The sequence below is a fragment of the Dicentrarchus labrax genome, unplaced genomic scaffold (genome assembly GCF_905237075.1).
Source record: "Dicentrarchus labrax unplaced genomic scaffold, dlabrax2021, whole genome shotgun sequence".
Classification (NCBI taxonomy): domain Eukaryota; kingdom Metazoa; phylum Chordata; class Actinopteri; family Moronidae; genus Dicentrarchus; species Dicentrarchus labrax.
The window spans coordinates 31978614-31998745 of NW_026136721.1; the positions used below are offsets into that span (position 1 = coordinate 31978614).

Consider the following 20132-nt stretch of genomic DNA (forward strand, 5'->3'; position numbering starts at 1 on the left):
GAAACATTCGGGATGGCTCAGTTCGAGAAATGTTTGGTGTGCAATTATTTACATTAGATTAGATTTAGATTTATAATTTCTTAATCCCCTATTGGAGAAATTCTTCTTTTCACTCTTTTATTTTATTTTATACACACACAGGCTGAAATGCACACTCATGCACATGCAGGACTTGTGGAATGAAGCAATTAATGATGTTAACAGGTAAAACATCTGCTATGAAAAGGGGTATTTTAAGTTTTGAGTTTTTAAAAATATATTGACTGTTTTGGCCTCTTTCAGCTCATTGTTTTGGTTTTATTTTCACTGTTTTGTTTCACTCTCACCGCTCTCATCAGTGTTGAGTTCGCCCCCATCAGTCAGCTGTTTTTTAACACCTGCCTAGTAGACACACTTAGCGGCCAGCTGATCGACATTTAACAGCTAAAGAGCCATACATTTCCATCAGCAGATGGTGGAGACCAAAACTGAGCTAAATGAAAGCAGATGGACTTAAAATTACTTTATGTGAAGAACCTGTGCTAACGTAACTCTGTGTCTGGTAGCAACTGCTTGTTAAAATGTTTGGTGGTAGGGCTACTGTTATATGTAATAATGCTATATTTTTTACTTTCCAGACAATCAGTTAATGTTCATTTGAATCATATAAACATTTGTCTGGCTCTCTGGATCTGGATGTATTTTATTGTTTTGAGGTTTTGTTTTTGTTTGGTTATTGATTCATTTAGCTGGTCTCTATATTTTGGGCCATGTAGTGCACCAAATCTCACTTTTATCATTTATCCAAAAAAAAAAAATCTCACTTTTATCATTTATCAAAAAAAAAATCTCACTTTTATCATTTATCAAAAAAAAATTAAAAAAATTAAAAAATATACATTGCTTTTGTCAGTATCTTTCTTCCATGAAAAATAAAACATAATTTAAATAGTATATAACTTTAGCTCCACGTGTTAAACATCATATCTGTGCTTACATGGCAACCCGGAGTTTACGTCCGACGTGGAGGGTCCCTCACGTGAACAACCGGAAGCTCACTGTCCGAAAGCTGAGCCACGTGACCAAAATCTAAGCAAATATTCCAAGGTGTAGTCAACCGTGTAGTCAAAACTGTGGCAGTGAAAACTCATTTGTTTGAAAGACAAATAAGACACCACTACGCGTTGTGAACGCATAGAGAGATTATATCTCACATTTCTTCTGCTTTAGTAGATTTCCGCCGCACGGCATCGCCTTCTGAATCCCGTCCGCGGCTGACGCGTCCGTCCGCACCTTGTTGTCGGAGTCAACACCAGGAAGCGAGAGTTTGCCACCTACAGGCTAGCTGTTACCTTACGCGATGAAAGCACAAAAGAACCGGAAAACATAACGTCTCTTTTTTTATATATATATATTTTAAAACAACTTGATAATAAACGACGCAATTACAGAGCCGACGTACTGAATCGAAGGGCTAACATCACCGTAACTCCCACCGTATCCCGGTAAGACTGCGGGTTAGCGTTAGCTCGCTGTATATTAAGCCATCTGGCTCTGGCTAACATTAGCGGTTCCCGTTAGCAGCTCGGTTCCTGCCCGGTGATGGCTGTGGCACATCGAGGTTGTGTCGTGGCTGGATATATCCTCCTCCTGCTGCTGGCTGGGTGCAAAGCGAGGATACACAAGCTCACCTTAAAGGTAAGAAGAGTGTTTTTTTGAAAGTGTGAACCGCTCACACGGTGTTTTATTAGCGTTACGTTAGCTTGTGCGCTTCACGCCGCCTTCGGCTGACGGTGGTGGAAACATGGTGTCGTGTTGTTTTTCACAGTTTTAATATTTGGTTTGAAGGAAATTCATAAAACGTAACTCTTGATGATGTTTATATGTAGCTGGTTAGTGTTTTAGTTGCATCTCTGCTACAGCCGTGGTTGCTCTTCTTTAAGGGACCCCTCACTAAGTGACATATGTTATGTATTATATGTTATATTATAATCAATACTTATCAATAACACTAGAAAACAACTGATAAACTGTACAATTAACCCATATAGTAACATAATAACTGCAGGAAGTTCGTGTTTAATAAGATATTTGGATGTGCAGATTGTTTTCTGTGATTATTGGTTTTCCTGATATTTTTAGGAACTTTTTATACAAAGTTTGTATTATGTATATATATTTTTTATTATTTAACAATTATACATTGTTGATTAGGCCTTTTTTTTTGACCCATGCATTGTTTTCTTCCTGATGTTTGGCCATTGTGTCATTATAATGCAGGAGGAGGCTTTATCAGAGAGTAAAGGCTCTGTGAATGTAGATTGCATTCAGGTCTTCAACATTTTAGATCTTAGATAATAATTTAAACTTTGAAAATACACATTTTTAAAGTAGTTCTCTTTACATATATTAACAATAAAATGCAGAGAGATATATGCTTACTCTGTATATTTAAAGTGTGTCCGTTTTCTTACACCCCTTAAAACCAAGAAGGTCTGGCGACCCATAGTGGGGGTCCCGAACCCCAGGTTGGGAACACCTGTGCTAGAGTATTTGAACTGTAACTTAAGTGTTAAATGACTGAACAGTTTGCCTTAACATATTTTTATTTATTCTTCTTCCCAGAACGAAACTCGGTCTTCCGTGGACCTCAACAACTTTGGTTTCTTTCATAATGGGACTCTAGATGTCAACCTGCTCTCTCTGCGCCTCCCCGACCAGCTGGTGAACTACAGCGTCTATCCTGTAAGAAGTGCTGGTTTCTGTGCTCGTATGTGTAGTTGTGAGAGTTGTTTGTTTTGTTTTTTTTCTCTGTGGGATAGCACTGAAGTTTTCAACAGGTGGAACCATGTTCGTCCAAATAGTTGTTACTGGATAAATTAAAAAGACGAAATGCAAGCCTAGATGCATTTATAGAAGTCTTAAACAAGAAGCCTGATAATATTATCTAATTTGTCCATTAATCCTATGATAAGACCCAAACTAGCAATGAATTGAGTCTAGCTGCAAGTATTGCTTGTCTAGCCAAAGCCTGGTATAATTTATTACTCTATATGCCACAGAGCTTCATTGTTATATAATAAAACACACCAATAAATTATACTATTGCTCCAGGTGACATGTTCCTGTATTACCAGGAACACAGGCACTATTGAGTAAATCTTACTTACATCATCCTGGTGCAGTAAGTCCTGTCAACTTTCTTATGTTTGAAAGTATAAAATGACCCAAAATAGTTGCCGTAGTGCCACAGAAAGGTAGGGAAGTCAGGAAATATTGAGAGAGAGGCTGATGAATTGTTAGTGTTGTTTTTTTTTATTTGTGTTTTTGTGTAGCAGTTTGTATTGAGAGGGGGGACCTATTAACTGCATATCCTTCTTACTAATAGGGATTAGAATTGAAAATATGTTATTGATACCAAATACCATTATTGATTCTGCTTATCAGTTCAATTCATTGTTGATTCCCGTATTGAATCCTGACCAATTTCGTGTGTGGTTAAAAAGAAGGCCAGTGCAGGTTTTCAGTGTTTTATTAGAGATACAGATCAGAGACAGTGCGTAGAGCCAGAATATTTTCACATCTAACTCTGTTTGATGGTTAAACAGCAGAGTCTGGTGAGATTTGTTTTGTTTCTGTTGAGTATGAATGACGTGTGTTTTAAGATGAGTTTAAAAGGTCTTAGTTTGGTGTAAGAGAGAAACTTGAATGTAGAAGGTGTACGGTTGTATTTTTCTGTTTAATGTAGAAAAACATCTTTTTGATTTTCTTTCTTGACATTTGGTGAGTTTATGTTGTTAGAGTTGTGAACTTGCTGCTTATATCCCAGCTACAACTACTGTGGCAGTGATTGGGAGGGGTAGGGGGATGCTAGGGCAGCACACAAACTGTGTACAAATATATATACACATATATATGTATAGGCTGTGGCCTGTTGAAAAATCACCCATCCCCTAAAATCACCAAAATGTGTTATTTGAAGTGAGTTGAAGAACAATGTAACATTGGTTACAAAAGTTATTTGATTTTTTAAAATTAAGAATATTAATGAACATTTTATATGAATAAATTAATATAGAATAATTAATAAATCTTTATCAGTCAAATTGATAAAAAACGAAATACTTATGACAAGTCTTAGCTCTAGATATTGATGCTGTAAGATTGTAGTGATACTGAACTATAGACTTAGATTAAAGAGCTTCTAGGATTGACATCTTTATTTTTAATTCTTACCCTTTACCCATTACAACTTATATGAACATTTATCTTAGCTGTCTATAAGTAGGAGAATTGAGATGACTTCCACTGTGGGCGGTCTTTCCCGTCAGGTCATTTATTTTAGTGATGTGTTTCAAGCAGAAGAATCACAAACAAGTAAAGTAATTTGCATTGTAGCTCGTGGGATGAGTCGTTTCACCTGTAGTGTTTTGACTGCTGATTTTACCTTGGCCATTGGAAGTTGATGTAAAACATTGGGAGCTGTTAAATGGAGCCAGAGTTACACTATACGGAGGGTTGAATGATGACACTAAATTTTAAAATGGGCCATGAATTGTGAAATATTGTATTTACACTTGAAGTCATGTGCTTTTGACCCACTGACTGACCACATTTCTAACTTTCTTTAGGTTGGTTTCACGCTCTCCAGGTCACGTGTGAACGGAGTCTTGTCCTACACAGTGAGTAAATCATTCATAAATATTTCTGTATTTACACACACACACACACACAATTAGGCTTTCAAGGCAAACTACGGTCTTATGTCCTATGCTATCAATGCAACAAATATAAGATACTGACCAAAAAATGTGTTCAAATTTGATTATTTGACTGTTTGTTTTCTCTTGTTGTTTTATTTTCTCTGGTCTTCAGGCAGAGGAGACAGAGACATGCCCACTCATTCTCACAAAGCAGACCAACAACAACAACGAGCCTCTGATTCTTTTTCTTATTGATATCAACACGCTCAGGTATGTATGTTTCAGCACCGTTGTTTAGAAGTGTGTATTCCTGTGCCCTGACAACCTAATGTGAATGTTCACTGTATAACGTGTGTGTGGTGTGTTTGTGTAGTGTCAATGTGAAAGTTATAGGTAAACAAGACAACATCTTGATCGCCAAGGAAAAGGCTGAAGCACCAAAAGGTCAGTGTCACTCCCACTTTACAATTCTTGCAAAATCATTTTGTGTTTGTATTCCCTCTGCAGTCATCTTTAAGCACCAGGATGAATGATGGAATCAATTTAGGCAGACAGTACTTTGAAACATCTTGTGAGGATTTAAAAATAGCTCAAGTCTTCAACCATTTTGTAAAAGCCAAGGAATATGGCTAAGCTTGGGATGTCTTGTACCTTTTTATTTGTTTCCTCTAGGTCAGAAAAAAACCAGGGAAGCTCCTGATAATCCTGATAATCCCGCTAAACCAGCTGAGAATAGTAAGCCATCAGAGAATGTGGACAAAAGTGAAGACAAACCAAAAGTTAACTTGCCTCCCAAGGATGAGGATAAACCAGAAAATACAACATTCCTGGTAAGAGGTGTTTCAGTGTCTGTTTGTGTGATCTATTCAGAAATTTAAGTTCTAATCTGTATTTGCTTGTAGCTGGGGAAGACCAACCAAATGACTTTAGCCTTGGACAAAGTTGACGACGCCTACAACTTCCGTGTAAGTACACTTTTGTTAACCATTACATGTAAAACATAGTTTTTTTGTTTAAGTGTTGCGTGACGTTCTTTTGTTGGTCCCTCCTCCACAGTTCCAAATGGTGGTCGGCCTGGTGGCAGAGGGTCTGTACAGCCTCAAGTTCCACTACTGTCAGAACAGATCGCCTGGAATCAAACTACCCTACTCGTTCACTGTAAGCTGAGGGTGTTTGTGTTGGGTTTGTGCATGTAGTATGCATGCTCACGTCTGTGCACGTGTTAACCTATGAGTGTTTCCTCTGCAGGTGGAAGTGACAGAGAAGAATCCAGATGGCTACCTGTCGGCAGCAGAAATTCCTCTGTCTCGTCTTTACATTGGTATGGCTGGAGTCTTCTTCACCGCTGCCATGGTCTGGGTGTACACACTCATGAAGCACAGGTACACATTATTATTGTTGCCTTTAATTTTTTTTTTTGGTTGAAAGATCATTTAAACCTGGCACTCTACTACATTACTATATTGTGTCAGAAATGACCTGTGTGCTTGTTTACAGGTACAGCGTGTTTAAGATCCACTGGCTGATGGCAGCACTGGCCTTCACCAAGTCCACATCACTGGTTTTCCATAGTGTAAGTACAGCATCACCACAGAGCAGACTCTCATGTAATATCTCATGTTTGTGTTTGACTGCTTATTGTTCTCATATTACGCCTGGATTCTTTATGTTTTTAATGCAACCTCTCTGTCGGTGTCTCACAGATCAACTATCACTTCATCAACACTGAGGGGCATCCTATTGAAGGCTGGGCCGTCATGTATTATATAACACACTTGTAAGTACAATTTCTCCAAGATATGAAGTTTAAAGTTGCTCAAGACTCTAGTTTGTGTATTTTTTAATGTTTACAGTTGGTATTGATGTGCTTTCCAGGCTCAAGGGGGCTCTCCTGTTCATCACACTGGCACTGATTGGCACCGGCTGGGCTTTTGTTAAATACATTCTGTCTGACAAGGAAAAGAAGATCTTCATGATTGTCATCCCTCTGCAGGTGTGTGTGCACGAGAAACAGTAGTTGTGTGTGTGATTATTTACGCCATTGACTGTACACAAGATGGATAACATGACTGCTCCCCAAAATACTCTCTCTCACTCAAAATCATGTCCCCAGCACAAGATGGCAGCGGCCATATATACAGAATATTTTGGCTTCATTTTTGGACAGTAGAAGGAAGAGAAGACGCGTCAGTGATTTACAATCAGTTTTTTTTCACCTGTCATCCTCCAGGTATTGGCTAATGTCGCCTACATCATTATCGAGTCTACAGAGGAAGGCTCCAGTGAATACTATCTGTGGAAAGAGATCCTCTTTCTGGTCGACCTCATCTGCTGCGGAGCCATCCTTTTCCCCGTTGTCTGGTCAGTGTGTGTGTGTGTGCGTGTGCATGTGCGTGCGTGCGTGCTGTGTCTATTGTGTATCAGTTACATTTTCCATTTTAAAAAATCCATTGAAAATCTGAATTAACACTAGTTTTGAGACTAGTGTACAGGCAGCAGGCTGTTACTACAGAGGAGAGTTGAGATAAAAGGATCTTTATGGCAAATAGCACAGATTTTAGTACTATACAGCATCCAAAGAGCCCTATTGTCATTGTATTTTGTCGGAAAAAGTTTAACTTACTGTAGCAGTAGGACAGCGGTAAGATTACCAGGAGACCAAAAGTAATACTAGAAGGCAGGCGTGATGATGGCCTGGATGAGCAGTACCACCAGCCAATCAGAAGTAAGTTGAGCCATGATGCAGGTTCCCATCTTCTCAGCCGACCCATGTCATGAATAGTAATAAAAACAACGCCTATTTTCATTGTTTCCAGGTATAAAATTATGAACCTAATAAATGTTACGTGGGCCAATCCTGCAAGTTTACCCTATATGGAGAATAACATTCTCAGTCTGTGTGCGCAGTAGTTCTCAAACATAGTTGTCTTTGTAGGTCCATCCGTCATCTACAGGAGGCTTCAAGCACCGATGGCAAAGGTGAGAATCCGGATCAGTTACAACCAAAATGTTTTCTCAGTTGCTGAGATTGTAAATTATTATTTTTTTTTTAAATTAAATTGTCTCTTGTCTTTTCAGCTGCCATGAATTTGGAGAAGCTCAAGCTCTTTCGGCATTATTATGTGATGGTAAGAAGGAGTTCAGCTCAGCAGTATTTTTTATGTCTTCGTCCATCCATCCTTCATCCGTCCCCAAGTCCATTATTAGATGCCAGTGAAATTAAAATCCAACCACAACCATAATAATGACAGCTTGATAGCTTAATCCCTTTAGATTGCATTTACTGCTGATTATGTTGTTGTGTATTGGCAGAATATCTTTTAATAGGCATGTTTTGATTATCAAGCATTATTCTTATAAATTATACTGAGTCACAGTGTCTGGCAAGGCAACGCCAAGCCTCTCATTCAGCACAGTCACTGCTGCAGAGCTAGAACAAAGGCTTTGCAAACAATCCTGTTACTGTTTGGCCTTTCGTACAATAATCTGTCGTTACACTTTGTGGCAAAGCAGGTTTTACTAACCCCAAGCAATATAGTAGATTAGATCAAAACCTGTGTTAGTTCAAGCATTGTGTAATTTTTGAAATTCTGTTTTCTTCTTTTTAGATCGTATGCTACATCTACTTTACGAGAATCATCGCCATTCTGCTCAAAGTCACTATGCCTTTTCAGTGGCAGTGGTGCTATGAGGTAAGACAAGAACAAAGTACAATAACAATCTGACTTTATTATTACGTGTTTGTAAAAGGTCAAAGTCATCCCGTTCCTTACTCTGACTCAACAAAGATATTACATATTTAAAGTCCTGCATTATTTAGCAAATAGACACTATTCCTTGATAGGATATTAGTATTAGTATTAGCATTATTGAAAGGAGGATGTTTCAGCCTACATTGATTAAATCATTAGACCATTTCTTTAAGCTTTCAACCTTAAAAACAGCACAGGGACAAAGATGTATATGTAGTAATATGAAGCTTGGTTTCGTGCTGGATCGGAAGAAATGTGTTTATTTTGACGAATTCAGTTGGTAGCTATGAACTAGATGCTGTTATGCTACAGGGCAACTGTGAGCAGTATTCATCTTTTTTATTGGTTCACGTCCATTTTCTGTCATTAAACACACTCGCTCCTGTCTCTTCAGTTTTTGGTGGAGGTGTCCACTCTGGTCTTTTTTGTGCTGACGGGCTACAAGTTCAGACCAGCGTCCAATAACCCCTACCTCCAGCTTCCCCAGGACGAGGAGGATGTAGAGATGGATGAAGTGTAAGTATACACTGTCGCACCTTTGAGTTAACCCTTTCAACTCTACACCCTCTCTGGTCTTAAATATGATTTTGACAGGCCTTAAAAATGTATGACATTAATAAAGTTACAACAACTTCTAATTATAACATGGAACCAATACAGATATTCCTTCATATCCTTTCGTATATATATATATATATATATTTTCTACAGTATACATACATAAATAGGTCTTGAATTGGCTTCATAAAAACAAAACATGGATCATTATTGTTTTTGTTTTGAGATTTTCCCATCATGCTCTAGGTGATATAAAGTCATGCATTAGCTACGAGCATATCCTGGTCATGCTGTAACCATGAATGTATACACAACAGTCGGCTTTCCGTGTAACTGAGATGTCAGAGATACCGCTGTCAATGTAAAGAGGAAGTCACAAGAGTATCTGTATGATGCAAGTGTGCTCCGCTGTTCTCAGCCCGAGAATAAGGCAGGCTTTTTAAAGGCTCTAAACAAAGTGCTGCTCTGTTTCTTTCTGTGTCCAGAGTGACTGAGTCAGGAGCACTGGAGGGTATTTCCAAAGTCAAGAAGACATGTAACGGACGTGATCGCCAGAAAGAGTCCACCTTGTGAGGCGGAAGCTGCATCTTCGGGGGAATGGGGGGGCCCACTAAACATCCCCGGGCCAGCTGGTACAAAGGGGTGCACACGGACCGAAGGCTTCCCACCCCCCAATGACAGCTTTCCATTTGAAACTCTATAAGTGGTTGCAGTGGTCGAGCCCACTGTCTGGCTATGCAAAAAAAAAGACTAACTTTGTTTGGACCCTCTCCATTTCCTCAAAACGCCTCCACCCAGAAACTTTGAGAAGGAAACAGGCTCCTGCCACATGGATGGGTGGAGATATGGAAAGGAGGTCTGATGTTCTATAGATTTTATCTCTCTCTCTCTCTCTCTCTCTCTCTCTCTCTCTCTCTCTCTCTCTCTCTCTCTCTCTCTCTCTCTCTCTCTCTCTCTCTCCAAAGATAATTATCATTTTAGAGAGACTTGCTTTCTGTTGTGTTTATATCAGCTATTTAAAACGGTACTTCTGCCTCTTATCTGTACCTTTTCGTGTGTGATGTGAGTACACGTGTGTGTGAATGTGAGACAACACGACATTTGGACATAACAGTTTTTTTTTTCTTCCCCTTATGAGAGAATGGCCCGTACTCAGGTAAAAGGCTAATCAGTATATATTTAAATTTAGGCAACAATATTATTCTCATTTACTATTCAGGGGGTCAGTAATGTCCCATCGGTCATTGTACAGCTCCATCACCATACAGTACAGTATACTTTTACTTTTTTCTTGTATATTTGATTTGTATATTGAAATATATGGATGTGAGAATTTGTATATTTCAATATATTTACTAATTGCATATTGAAATGTTATATTTCAGTATTATAGTTTATGTTGGAGAGGTAAGAGCTCTTCCCAGTCCGTCACATGGACCGCTGCTGTAATTTAGTGCTTTAGTGGTTGAGGTCAACTTCACATCTCTGTGAGTTCAACCCAGATGGTGACACGTTGGACCTCTTGATGAATAAAGAGGGTTTCGATCAGTGTCTGAGATAACCAGAGCAGTGGCCCAGCTTGTGTTCAATGACGGCCTTGTTTCTTTGTTTTTTTTTGTTTTTTTTGGCCATGCTGTACCAGTCTGGGCGGAGAAGTGACCTAACTGATCATTTTTGAATTTGTCTGCTTTTGGTTTTACCTTCTTGCTCTTGATGTGAAGCTTATTTTATTAATTATTGATGACTTACTGGTGATAGATCAGAAATGTGTGCAGCCGAGGCGGGGGTAGATGGTCATTTGTAAATAATTTACAGAAGAAGACTGTTGAGGAGGCACATAACACTTTCATAAGAACTCCATAGAGGCTTTGTAGACAGTGTTTCAGACAGTAATGACACAGGTTCAGTTTCAATGAGATTTTTTGATTCCTTTTAATAGATGAGAAGTGTAAATGTGAGGAATCAAGGAAAGACTACTGAGAACCACAGGAACTCCTGTGTGGGGACGACACAGTGTTTACAGACTGTTCATACATCTCCAGGCTCTCAGTGCTTTGTACCTGAGAGGACAGGAGTAATCAGTCTGTAAACCAGTTAAGCAGAAAGCAGCAAAACATGTTTTGTGCTTAATGTTTGTGTGAATTGTCACAATAAAGCTGGTGTTCTGGAAAGATCCGTTATGTGCATATATGATTGTTTTAAAGCTGTGTTTACAGAAAACTAATATTGCAGTTCCTTAAAAAGGGTAACATATAAAAGAAGAGCGCTCAAAATCGATGAAACGGAGGCCAATATATACTGGCTTTTAGTCTCTAGTATGACTCAAAGTCCAAAAACAGAATCCTGCCCACCCCATCATGCAACTCATCATCCTCATCTTTGAGTTGACCCTCCCTGCCTGGTAAATGTCCTAATCTTTCAAACTCAACACCCTGACTTCCCAGCCTTTGTAACACAGGCTTTCCATTTAAATTGCCGTATCAAAATACAATACCAATCATATTCTCAGACTTGATGAAGCTCCTTTGTTATGCATCTGTCATCAGGCAAACCCCATGATGAGATTTAGATGTTGAAAATCTGTTTAGTACCCCTTTAAGAGAGACTATGTCTAATTATTTTGAAATAATGAACTACAAATTACATTAACAGTACCATGTAGCTTTATTTTACGTATTTTAAAGTATTGTGCAAACTGTTCCAGACAGCCATTTATTTCCATACGTTATGAAAATCTATTAATCCAGCAAATATAAAGATTTGTTTTGTAAAGGTAACATCATTATGACTGAGGCAGGGCAAATCAATCTGCAGTCTGGACCCTGAAAACATATTTTCTTAGTCAGCTTCTTACTGTGTCTTAATCACTGTGAGCAGGGATAAGTTGGAGAAAAGTGATGCCATGTGTTTTGGGGGTTAAACTTTGATTTAATAACACTTTGATCCTCCTGGTATCATATGTAATATTATAAATAAATACTTAAGATTTGAAACCAAATTTTCAGGGGCTTTAAACCAAAGTATCAGTAACAGGAAGAACTCATACGAAATGTTCATTAAGCAGCTTTCCTGAGTAGAGACTTAATTAACTTAATTATTCAATGAATCAGCAACACTTGATTAATTAAGTTTTTGAGCAAAAATGGCAAAATCCAGTTTCTCAATGTGAATATTTTCTTTTTCACTCTCCTAACTCAATAGTAGTTTTGGACAAAACCAGACATTTGACTGTGTCACTTTGGAGCTTCAATCAATTAATTTCTGGAGACATGAAGGAAAGTAATTAGTCTCTGCTTTACTCCAGAGTCTGGGCTAATTAATTTCCAGAGCATATCTATATATAGCAAGTACAAAGAAACCACTGGCTTCCTGAAATAGTAATACCAACCTGAAAGTCCTTAAAAAAACAGAGTAGAACATGTATTTTGTCAGTTTTTTTTTTGTAGAGCATCTCCCATTATAACTCAAAATACAGCTCAGTTTTGATATATTGTCTGAACAATGCAAACACACTGTAGACCATAATCAACCCATATCAGAGGAGCAGTAATAATCTCCACCCTCACACGTCTGAGCAGCATGATGGATTAATGATGACGGATTCTTGATCAGCCTTTCCTAAATCTCGCTGCTGCAGCACTAACAGGCACATATCATCTGTCCGGCGCTGGTCCACTAGTTTGCAGCCTGGTGCCAGCTCAGCCCCTCCCTCCTGCGAGCTTCAGGCGGACGCTGGTCCTCACTGCAGTCCGCAGTAAACCCACCGGCGCCCGTCAGAGTGCAGCAGACTGCAGTCTCCATCACACTCCTCCACCTCCTCATCCTCCTTCTCCTCCTCCCTGCGCTCCCCTGGCAGGTGGAAAGGAACACACACACACACACACACACGGGGCCGGGACAATGTGAGTATCAGCTCTTGTATATTATTGTAGTTTAAATAAATATCACACAGGTAGGTTGTGCGCAGTTTCTCCAGGAGTGTTGGACCATAGCGGATGCCTATTTTAGCGACTTTTCCGCAGCGTCATGGACAGGTAAAGTTGCGATCATTCGGTTGTTCGTGCATAGAAAGCTTTCCTTTTTATTCAATATTTGCACATGCTGCTGTAACACTTGTAAACCCATAAATACAGCAGCAGACTGACATGAGCCTGTACTGGCTGATTGTGTTTTCATCCTTAAATAACCTTCATTTTTCCTAAATCGCTCTTGGGTTTAAAATCAGGTTTTTGGTTAAACAGTGAAAGATATTTGACCGTGAAGGGGATGTGATGAGCTACTGGGCGCTGTTCCTCCATGACCTTAAAACGCCTTTGATTTTGAACATGCAGAGCCTGATGATGCAGCAGATCTCTCCCTCTCTCCTCTTTGCGTCGCTGGAGGAGAGAGGGAAACGTGTCCCATTTCATCTCTGCAGTGCAAACGGCGGAATGCAGCAGGCAGACACGCACACACGCACACACACACACACACACTGTCAACGCTTTGTCAAATCTGAAATCTGACAACTGGAATTTTACCATTTTAAAACATTTCTTCAGGCTAGAATTTCAAAAGATTTTCATAATTTTTTTCATTATCAGCCTGCTGTTGTTCTATTATTGCCCCCCTGCGCTATTGTGCACTTTAAAAGATGTATGATTTGTCTTCCTCAGGGCTTTCATCTCAGTCTTGGCCATGCTGGCCTTAGTGGTCTCTGCTAAAGGAAGTGTTGGGTAAGTCTGTTGCTTCGGTTAGATGAACTGCATGGTCAAAAGTATGTGGACATCATGAGCTACACATTCACACATTCATTGTGAGGAATCTGGAGTTCAGTGTGACATGTTGGCAGAGTGGGTTTGCCTCAGAGGGCGTTAATCTGCTGCTCCAGTCTTCTAGGAAGGCTTTTAACTGGCTGTAAGGACTTTTTTCCATTCAGCCACCAGAGCATTAGTGAGGTCCAGCACTAATACAATAACCAGATATTACTTTCAATAAACAAGATATTACATTACCATGCCCCTCTCTACTCCTGATCATTGGGTGGATCCTCGAGTCTTCAGAGTGGGCTCTTCTGGCTGCCTCAAGGTCAAAGCTGAAAACTTGAAGGGGATTGTGCTTTTGTTGTTGCAGGAACAGCCTCCACCAAAGTCAGTGCTAACTTTTAAAAAGCATCTTAAAAACCGATCTGTTTTCTTCTTATTTTCGGTTTTATAGCTTTTACTTTGTGGGTTACACAAGTCATTCCCCCTTTGTGATGTATTGTCTTTTCTATCGCTCCATTTCCCATTTCTCCCTTATGTAAGTGCTATGTGAATACATTGTGCTTGTTCATCCCAAAGGTGTTGGATGGGGTTCAGGTCTGGGGGCAGGCACCAAACTGGAAGAAACCTTTCTTTATGGGAGTGGCTTTGTGCACAAGGGGCATTGTCATGTTGAAACAGGAAAGGGTCTTCCCCAAACTGTTGCCACAATGTTGGAAGCATGCTATTCTCTGACGTATGCTGCAGCCCAAACCATGAAAAACAGCCTTAGACCAAAAGTAGATAATGGTAAAAAACTGTCCACATAGTTTTGGCCATATAGTGTGGATATATCATAAGATTAAGTCTATTATCACTCTGTCATAGACCGAGTACCAACACCAGCTTTTGCACAGAGTCAAAGGAATGTCTGGAATATGAGCTGGTCTGCAAAACAGATGAATACGAGGTGAGTGAACTCCAAGTCAAACAGCACATATACCTTCCCATCAAGCTGCTACAGTTTTGTTTTCTCATTTCTCTTTGTTTGTGTGTGTGTGTGTAGGTGCGACACTACAGCCCCACTCGCTGGGTGTCGACAGATGCCGAAGCCTATTTCATGGGTGTGGGTGCAGCCATGGCCTTCAGGAGGCTTTTCCAGTACATCACTGGAGCCAATGAAGGAGGTGAGGACCGGACAGAAAGCAGAAAACCAGCACTCAAGAGTGTGTTCATTGTGCGTGCGTTATTATCTCTGTGTGCGTTTGTGTGTCGTTGGCAGGTATCCAGATGGAGATGACCGCCCCTGTCCTGGTCAAGATCCCAGAGGAGACCAAGATGTGGGAGCCGGCTGTCTACACGCTCAACTTCCCGCTGCCAGCAGCCTATCAGGAGAAGCCACCCGCGCCCACCAATGACAAGGTGAGCTGAGGCTGACGGGTGGGGAGGGATGTTGGAGATTGTTGCCCTTGCCAGTCATGAGGTCAACTGCTTTTATCCTCCTGGTATCTGTGTGTAATTTGATCAGTAGAGATTGATTGATTGATGTACAGTATTTAGTGCTGCTTTCAGTCACTCAGCAGTATAGAAAGTGCTGTCTCATGATGGTTTCAGTGCTGCTGTCCTCGATCGTTTTTTATGATTTCATGATCTAAAGTCTGTGTAAATGTACATTCTTGATCTGTTTGGTTAATCTGAAATGGGTCGTAAATATTCAAATATTTAATCAATTAATAACCTCCTCCAATGTTAGCAGTAGGTCTATTGGGAGTTTTATGTTTTAATGATTTCTACCAGTTTATTACACATTTATAGAAGGCCACATCCACCAAAATATGCACTCTCTATCTTTTGTTTTTTTTCTTTTAATTATTTATATTATATCAATCTATTCATGTTCCTGTATTGTCCAAAAATGTCAAGTCATTTTTATTTATATATCCCAGTGTCACAAAACACAATTTGCCTCAGTCTGTACAGCATACAACACCCCTCTGTCTATAGACCCTCAATTCAGATAGACAAAACTCCCCAAAACAACTTTTACTGGGGGGAATAGATCTAGATAGGACAATCTTTTGCAAGTTTTTGTGGCTATTGTATTTCTCCTACGTACTTGGGAGGAGTAGGCGAATTGATTGCAATATGCAACTCCACCACTAGATGCCACTAAATCCTACACACTGGTCCTTTAAGTAAGATTTCTTTTATCTCTTGAATTACAAATTACAATGTCCTTTTCCCACAAGAATTCAGGCTCTCAATAGCCAAATTCAAGCCTTGCCTACTCTCTGCTGTATCTATCTACTGTGTCAATGTGTGTGCTAATGTTGCATCCATGCATCCTGCACAGCTGTACTTCACTGAGATGCCAGAGATGGACGTCTATGTGAGGAGTTACGGAGGCTGGATGCTGTCAGTCACCTCCAGGCTTCATGCTCACCTGCTGACTAAAGAACTGGAGAGAGTTCGAGCTTCCTACAACCACAGCTACCACTATGGAGTCGGCTATGACAGGTGTGACACATGCCCATGAATACTTAATCATTTCTAACTCTCTTCTTCAGAATCACACACCACTATATCATTTAGTTTTGTAGGTATGATATTTTTGATATTTTGGCTGACAAATTCTTTTAGGCGGTGCCTAATTGACATAAACGGCCATATCTCTGAAACAGACCGCATTGCAAGAGTAAAATATAACAACATTTCAATATTAGGTGGTGCCACACCACCATGATGAACTTAAATATTAAAGTCATAATTCTGGCTTTGTACAGAGAGCTCATATTCTATCACAGGAATTATTTATGGTCTGAACAGAACAGTTTCACAGTGGCCCTAAGAGCTCAATTAACTGCAACTTAAGAAAACAAATGCAAATAGACAGAACAGAAGCAAATGGTGACAAAATCAAGCATGTCCCAGCTCTGTCTGCGTTATTTTTTCCCAACAGACCCAGCCCTGATCTGCTCCTAAATGATTAAACCACTGACAGTATAAAATTAGTGGACAGAGCTTCCAGGTCTGTGAAATGAAGCCAACTCAGAAGTGTCTTAAACCTGCATTATTTCTATTGGCCAGCAGGTGGCAGCTACATGGGCTGCAAAAAAGAAGCCTGATAGTATTGAGTCTTATGAAGGAATGACCCTATTTCTCACTTGATGTATTAACTTTTCTTGTTTTTTTGATTATTTGCATTCTGTTTTCTTAAGTTGAGTTCTCAAGGCTGTCTCCTAATTAAAAAATGTGCGTGGTCTGACACACGCCCACATCACTGCTCACATCACTCATTGTTGTGTGTGTCTCTCTTGCTCTTTCCTTGTGTGTGTCTGTGTATGTACAGTCCCTTGAAGCTGCTGAACAGGCACAACGAGGTGTGGTATGTGGCTGATGGGCAGATCATTTGCACAGATCCACAGGAACCGACCCCTGCGCACACTCCCAGGCCAACTATGACCAACTCACCCACAGACTCTGTGTCTGACCCACTCCCACACACACTCTCGGATTCACCCTCACTCCCTCCCTCCAACCTATCTTTAAATACAACATTCAACTCCTCTTCACAAATGCCCTCTGATACAACTACTCTCCACCCATCTAATGCTCCGCCTAGTCCTTCATCCAGCCTGCCCGCGTTCAGCCACCCCCCCACCTCCGCCCATATCCTGCTGGACCCCACAAGCAACTCTTCTGATCCCATCTCTGTGAGCCCGTCCGTGGAGCCCCAGTCTGATTCTGCCCTGTGGAACAGCACAGCCCACAGCTCTCTGGATACACAAGCTGACAGTAACCCCGTCGTCGAGCCAGATGACGCTCATTAGCAACAGTCAGATTTGATTTAAGCAGCTATTCCAGGTATATTAACATGGAATCTAAACAGAAAAGAAGCAGTGGGGGTGGGTGATAAATGGAGAAGCTGTTCTCTCTTCCTCTTTGTCTCTCTATTCCTATGTATTACACCAACTCCTCCTTATGGCACTTAGTGTTTAACTATACGTTCTATCACAGCTTTACACCTGCAGCTTCCTGTATCAGCAAACACATGCTTGTCCACTTTGTCGTTCTGAGGTTATCAACCCAGCTGCATTATAGAATTAAGTAACATGTATGTATTAGTTAGAATCCAAGGTTGTTGTGTTGATTCAACCAGCTAAAGCTGAAGGCAGGGATAGATGCTGTTTAACATCAGTTTAACCCTATAACTAACTTAGCAACTAATAGGACTTAAATGGAGATCTGTTGGTAATTGTTCAGTGAAGTGTATGCTGGGACTAACCACAGTAGGCCAATATATCAGAGGAAACTTAACAATCATAATGTGTTTGTAGCCACACTTGTAAATGGAGTTTGATGCTGTAATTAGTGATTCTTCAAAGTTTATGTCAATAGTTTCCACCCGTAACATCCTACAAGCCTTTATTCTCTGTTAAGCTTCATGTCAGTTGATTTCATGATATATGTGGCAAAATATTGGTGAATTATTATAAATTCAGTGTGAGCATTCATTAGGATCTTTGGTGCAGCCTTAAACCTAATCACTAAAGCTGTATGGTAAAGTACCTGCAAAAACATATCGTCGCAATATTTAATGTCAATTTTCAGTTAATTTGAACATACTTATTAAAGTAATATAAACTTACATTATGACACAAGGGATATTGAAAACATACAGTATGCTGTGTACCAGAAAATGTCTTGTTGTAAGATTTTCCCTTAATTTTCCTGATAAATGCACAGCAAAAAAAGAACAGCAATAAATATGTTAGCATCTTTGAGTCAGAGTAAGTTCAGCCCACACAAGTCAATTCCAAAGCTCAGCGTGAAAACTAAATATTTAAGATTGATTTTTCTTCCCACTAACTTGGCCCAAAATGTTTTAGGAATTAAAAAGATGATGTAACATTTGCTTAAGACAGGTACACAAAACAAAATGTTTAAAATGACTTCCCCGGAATCACATTAAGTCCTTGTTAATTAATATTTTCCCACATTTTATTAAAAGCGATGGGGTATACAGTGAAACTTGTGAAATAATTGCCTAAAAATAAATTACCTCCAACTCCTTGTGAACTTTGCTTCATGCCCCCAAACCCCCAGAGCAAGTTCAGTTTTTGGAACTCTTTATTTATAAAACCTTGCGTACAACAATGCTAGTGACGTACTCCTAAACGCCTATGTAAACTAGCTTAACACTTAAACTGAAAACGACACTGAAATTGTCCTTTTTTAAATAGATTAAAAATAGGAAAATAATTAGGGTTGTGCTATATTAGGGTACTGGCACCTTTTACAGTCCAGTTCAGGCACTGATTAAAGGTACCCTGCAGAGTTTTTGGCAGCTAGTGAGGCTGTAGAGTGCTGTTGTGTTCTACCAGCACACGGAGGATACACATATGTATATGGAGGGAAGTTAGAGGTGACATGATCTGTACTTCAGCTGATTGCAGAAAGCAGAGCAAAGACATCGAAACAATGCAGGACTCAAAAACCAAATGCAAATGTTTTGTGAGGTGGGAAATAGATTCAACGTGTGCTTGTCAGACCACACGGATATAAACATAAGGTTCAGGTAAAAGATGTTGAATGTGAACAAAACTGTGTTAGTCTCCAAAGGAAAGGGGGTTTCCTTTGGAGACTAACACAGTTTTCAGTTTTACACAGTTTCAGGGTACTTTGAACCTAATTTTTACACACTGTAGAATGGAAGGCCCTATTTATTTCTGTCCTAATGGTAAATCCTGGTCATACTTTCTCTGTATACTTTCTGTGTATCTATGTATACTGTACCTAGATAATTAGTCCAACTCCTAATCTTTATGTTTAGCCTTTGTATAGTGGTGGCCTACAAACACTAAACGCTACCAAGAGTCTAATCTAAAAGTGATAGGACTGCCCTAAAGATCCCAAAGAGTCACGCCTGATCGACCAATGCAATACGAGTTACATCAGTTAATAAATGACATTCTCTATCTATTCGTATCTGAGCTACATACTGTATGTTCTGAGGAAGGTGCAATAAAAAACCATAACAAACTCTTGTTATACTCTTGTATTATTGGTGTCTTTGGACTTGATTAACCAAGAGAATCATTTTCTTATTCTGATTGAGCAGATCATTTAGTAGTGGTGTGTGTAACATATGATGGTGGTTGTACGAAGAATAACGCTGTGGTAATCACACTTAACTTCACCTTCTTGTTGAGTAAGCTTTTGTACCAAACTTAATCCAGTTTTGTGAAATTACCTTGTTGTTAAGTGAGTTTTCTTAGTTTCCTCTCCAGTTCTTGGTTGGTAGCTCCAATATCTGCACCTGCTCCAGGTAGGAATGTAGACAGGTTTATCATTTAATAAAATCTACCAATATTGTATGTTTAGCTTTGTGCAAGGCCCCCAAGTGGCCAAAAGAAATT

The 20132-nt window shown here is 39.7% G+C and overlaps 2 protein-coding genes across 3 annotated transcripts; both read left to right on the forward strand.

Annotated features, from left to right (window-relative positions):
- The first annotated feature begins 1303 nt into the window (after positions 1 to 1303).
- LOC127354743 (protein GPR108) lies at positions 1304 to 11167 on the forward strand. Its single transcript, XM_051384881.1, has 18 exons — positions 1304 to 1677; positions 2605 to 2724; positions 4611 to 4661; positions 4855 to 4952; positions 5056 to 5126; positions 5355 to 5512; positions 5585 to 5647; positions 5739 to 5840; positions 5931 to 6064; positions 6180 to 6255; positions 6386 to 6459; positions 6558 to 6675; positions 6913 to 7043; positions 7618 to 7661; positions 7761 to 7810; positions 8291 to 8374; positions 8829 to 8950; positions 9478 to 11167. Exons 1-18 carry the CDS (start codon positions 1582 to 1584, stop codon positions 9563 to 9565), a joined length of 1680 nt encoding a protein of 559 aa, XP_051240841.1. The 5' UTR covers positions 1304 to 1581; the 3' UTR covers positions 9566 to 11167.
- Positions 11168 to 12602: 1435 nt separating this feature from the next.
- soul5l (heme-binding protein soul5, like) lies at positions 12603 to 19756 on the forward strand. 2 transcript variants are annotated; one of them, XM_051384307.1, is made up of 7 exons: positions 12603 to 12894; positions 13648 to 13707; positions 14602 to 14683; positions 14780 to 14900; positions 14996 to 15135; positions 16067 to 16230; positions 17063 to 19756. In XM_051384307.1, coding segments are annotated over exons 1-7 (1050 nt in total). In that variant the 5' UTR covers positions 12603 to 12892; the 3' UTR covers positions 17544 to 19756. The 2 variants fall into 2 exon arrangements, with proteins under 2 accessions (XP_051240267.1, XP_051240266.1); XM_051384306.1 differs by lacking the exon at positions 12603 to 12894 and adding an exon at positions 12936 to 13026.
- Positions 19757 to 20132: the final 376 nt, after the last annotated feature.

What these genes read in the sequence shown, in the direction of transcription:
- soul5l (XM_051384306.1), top strand. An exon ending in CCGCGCCCACCAATGACAAG is followed by an intron (nt 15,136 to 16,066) that starts GTGAGCTGAGGC and finishes CATCCTGCACAG; the next exon opens with CTGTACTTCACTGAGATGCC. An exon ending in TATGGAGTCGGCTATGACAG is followed by an intron (nt 16,231 to 17,062) that starts GTGTGACACATG and finishes GTGTATGTACAG; the next exon opens with TCCCTTGAAGCTGCTGAACA.
- LOC127354743 (XM_051384881.1), top strand. Translation starts at nt 1,582, where the DNA reads ATGGCTGTGGCACATCGAGGTTGTGTCGTGGCTGGATATATCCTCCTC. An exon ending in ATTGATATCAACACGCTCAG is followed by an intron (nt 4,953 to 5,055) that starts GTATGTATGTTT and finishes GTGTTTGTGTAG; the next exon opens with TGTCAATGTGAAAGTTATAG. An exon ending in CATCACTGGTTTTCCATAGT is followed by an intron (nt 6,256 to 6,385) that starts GTAAGTACAGCA and finishes GGTGTCTCACAG; the next exon opens with ATCAACTATCACTTCATCAA.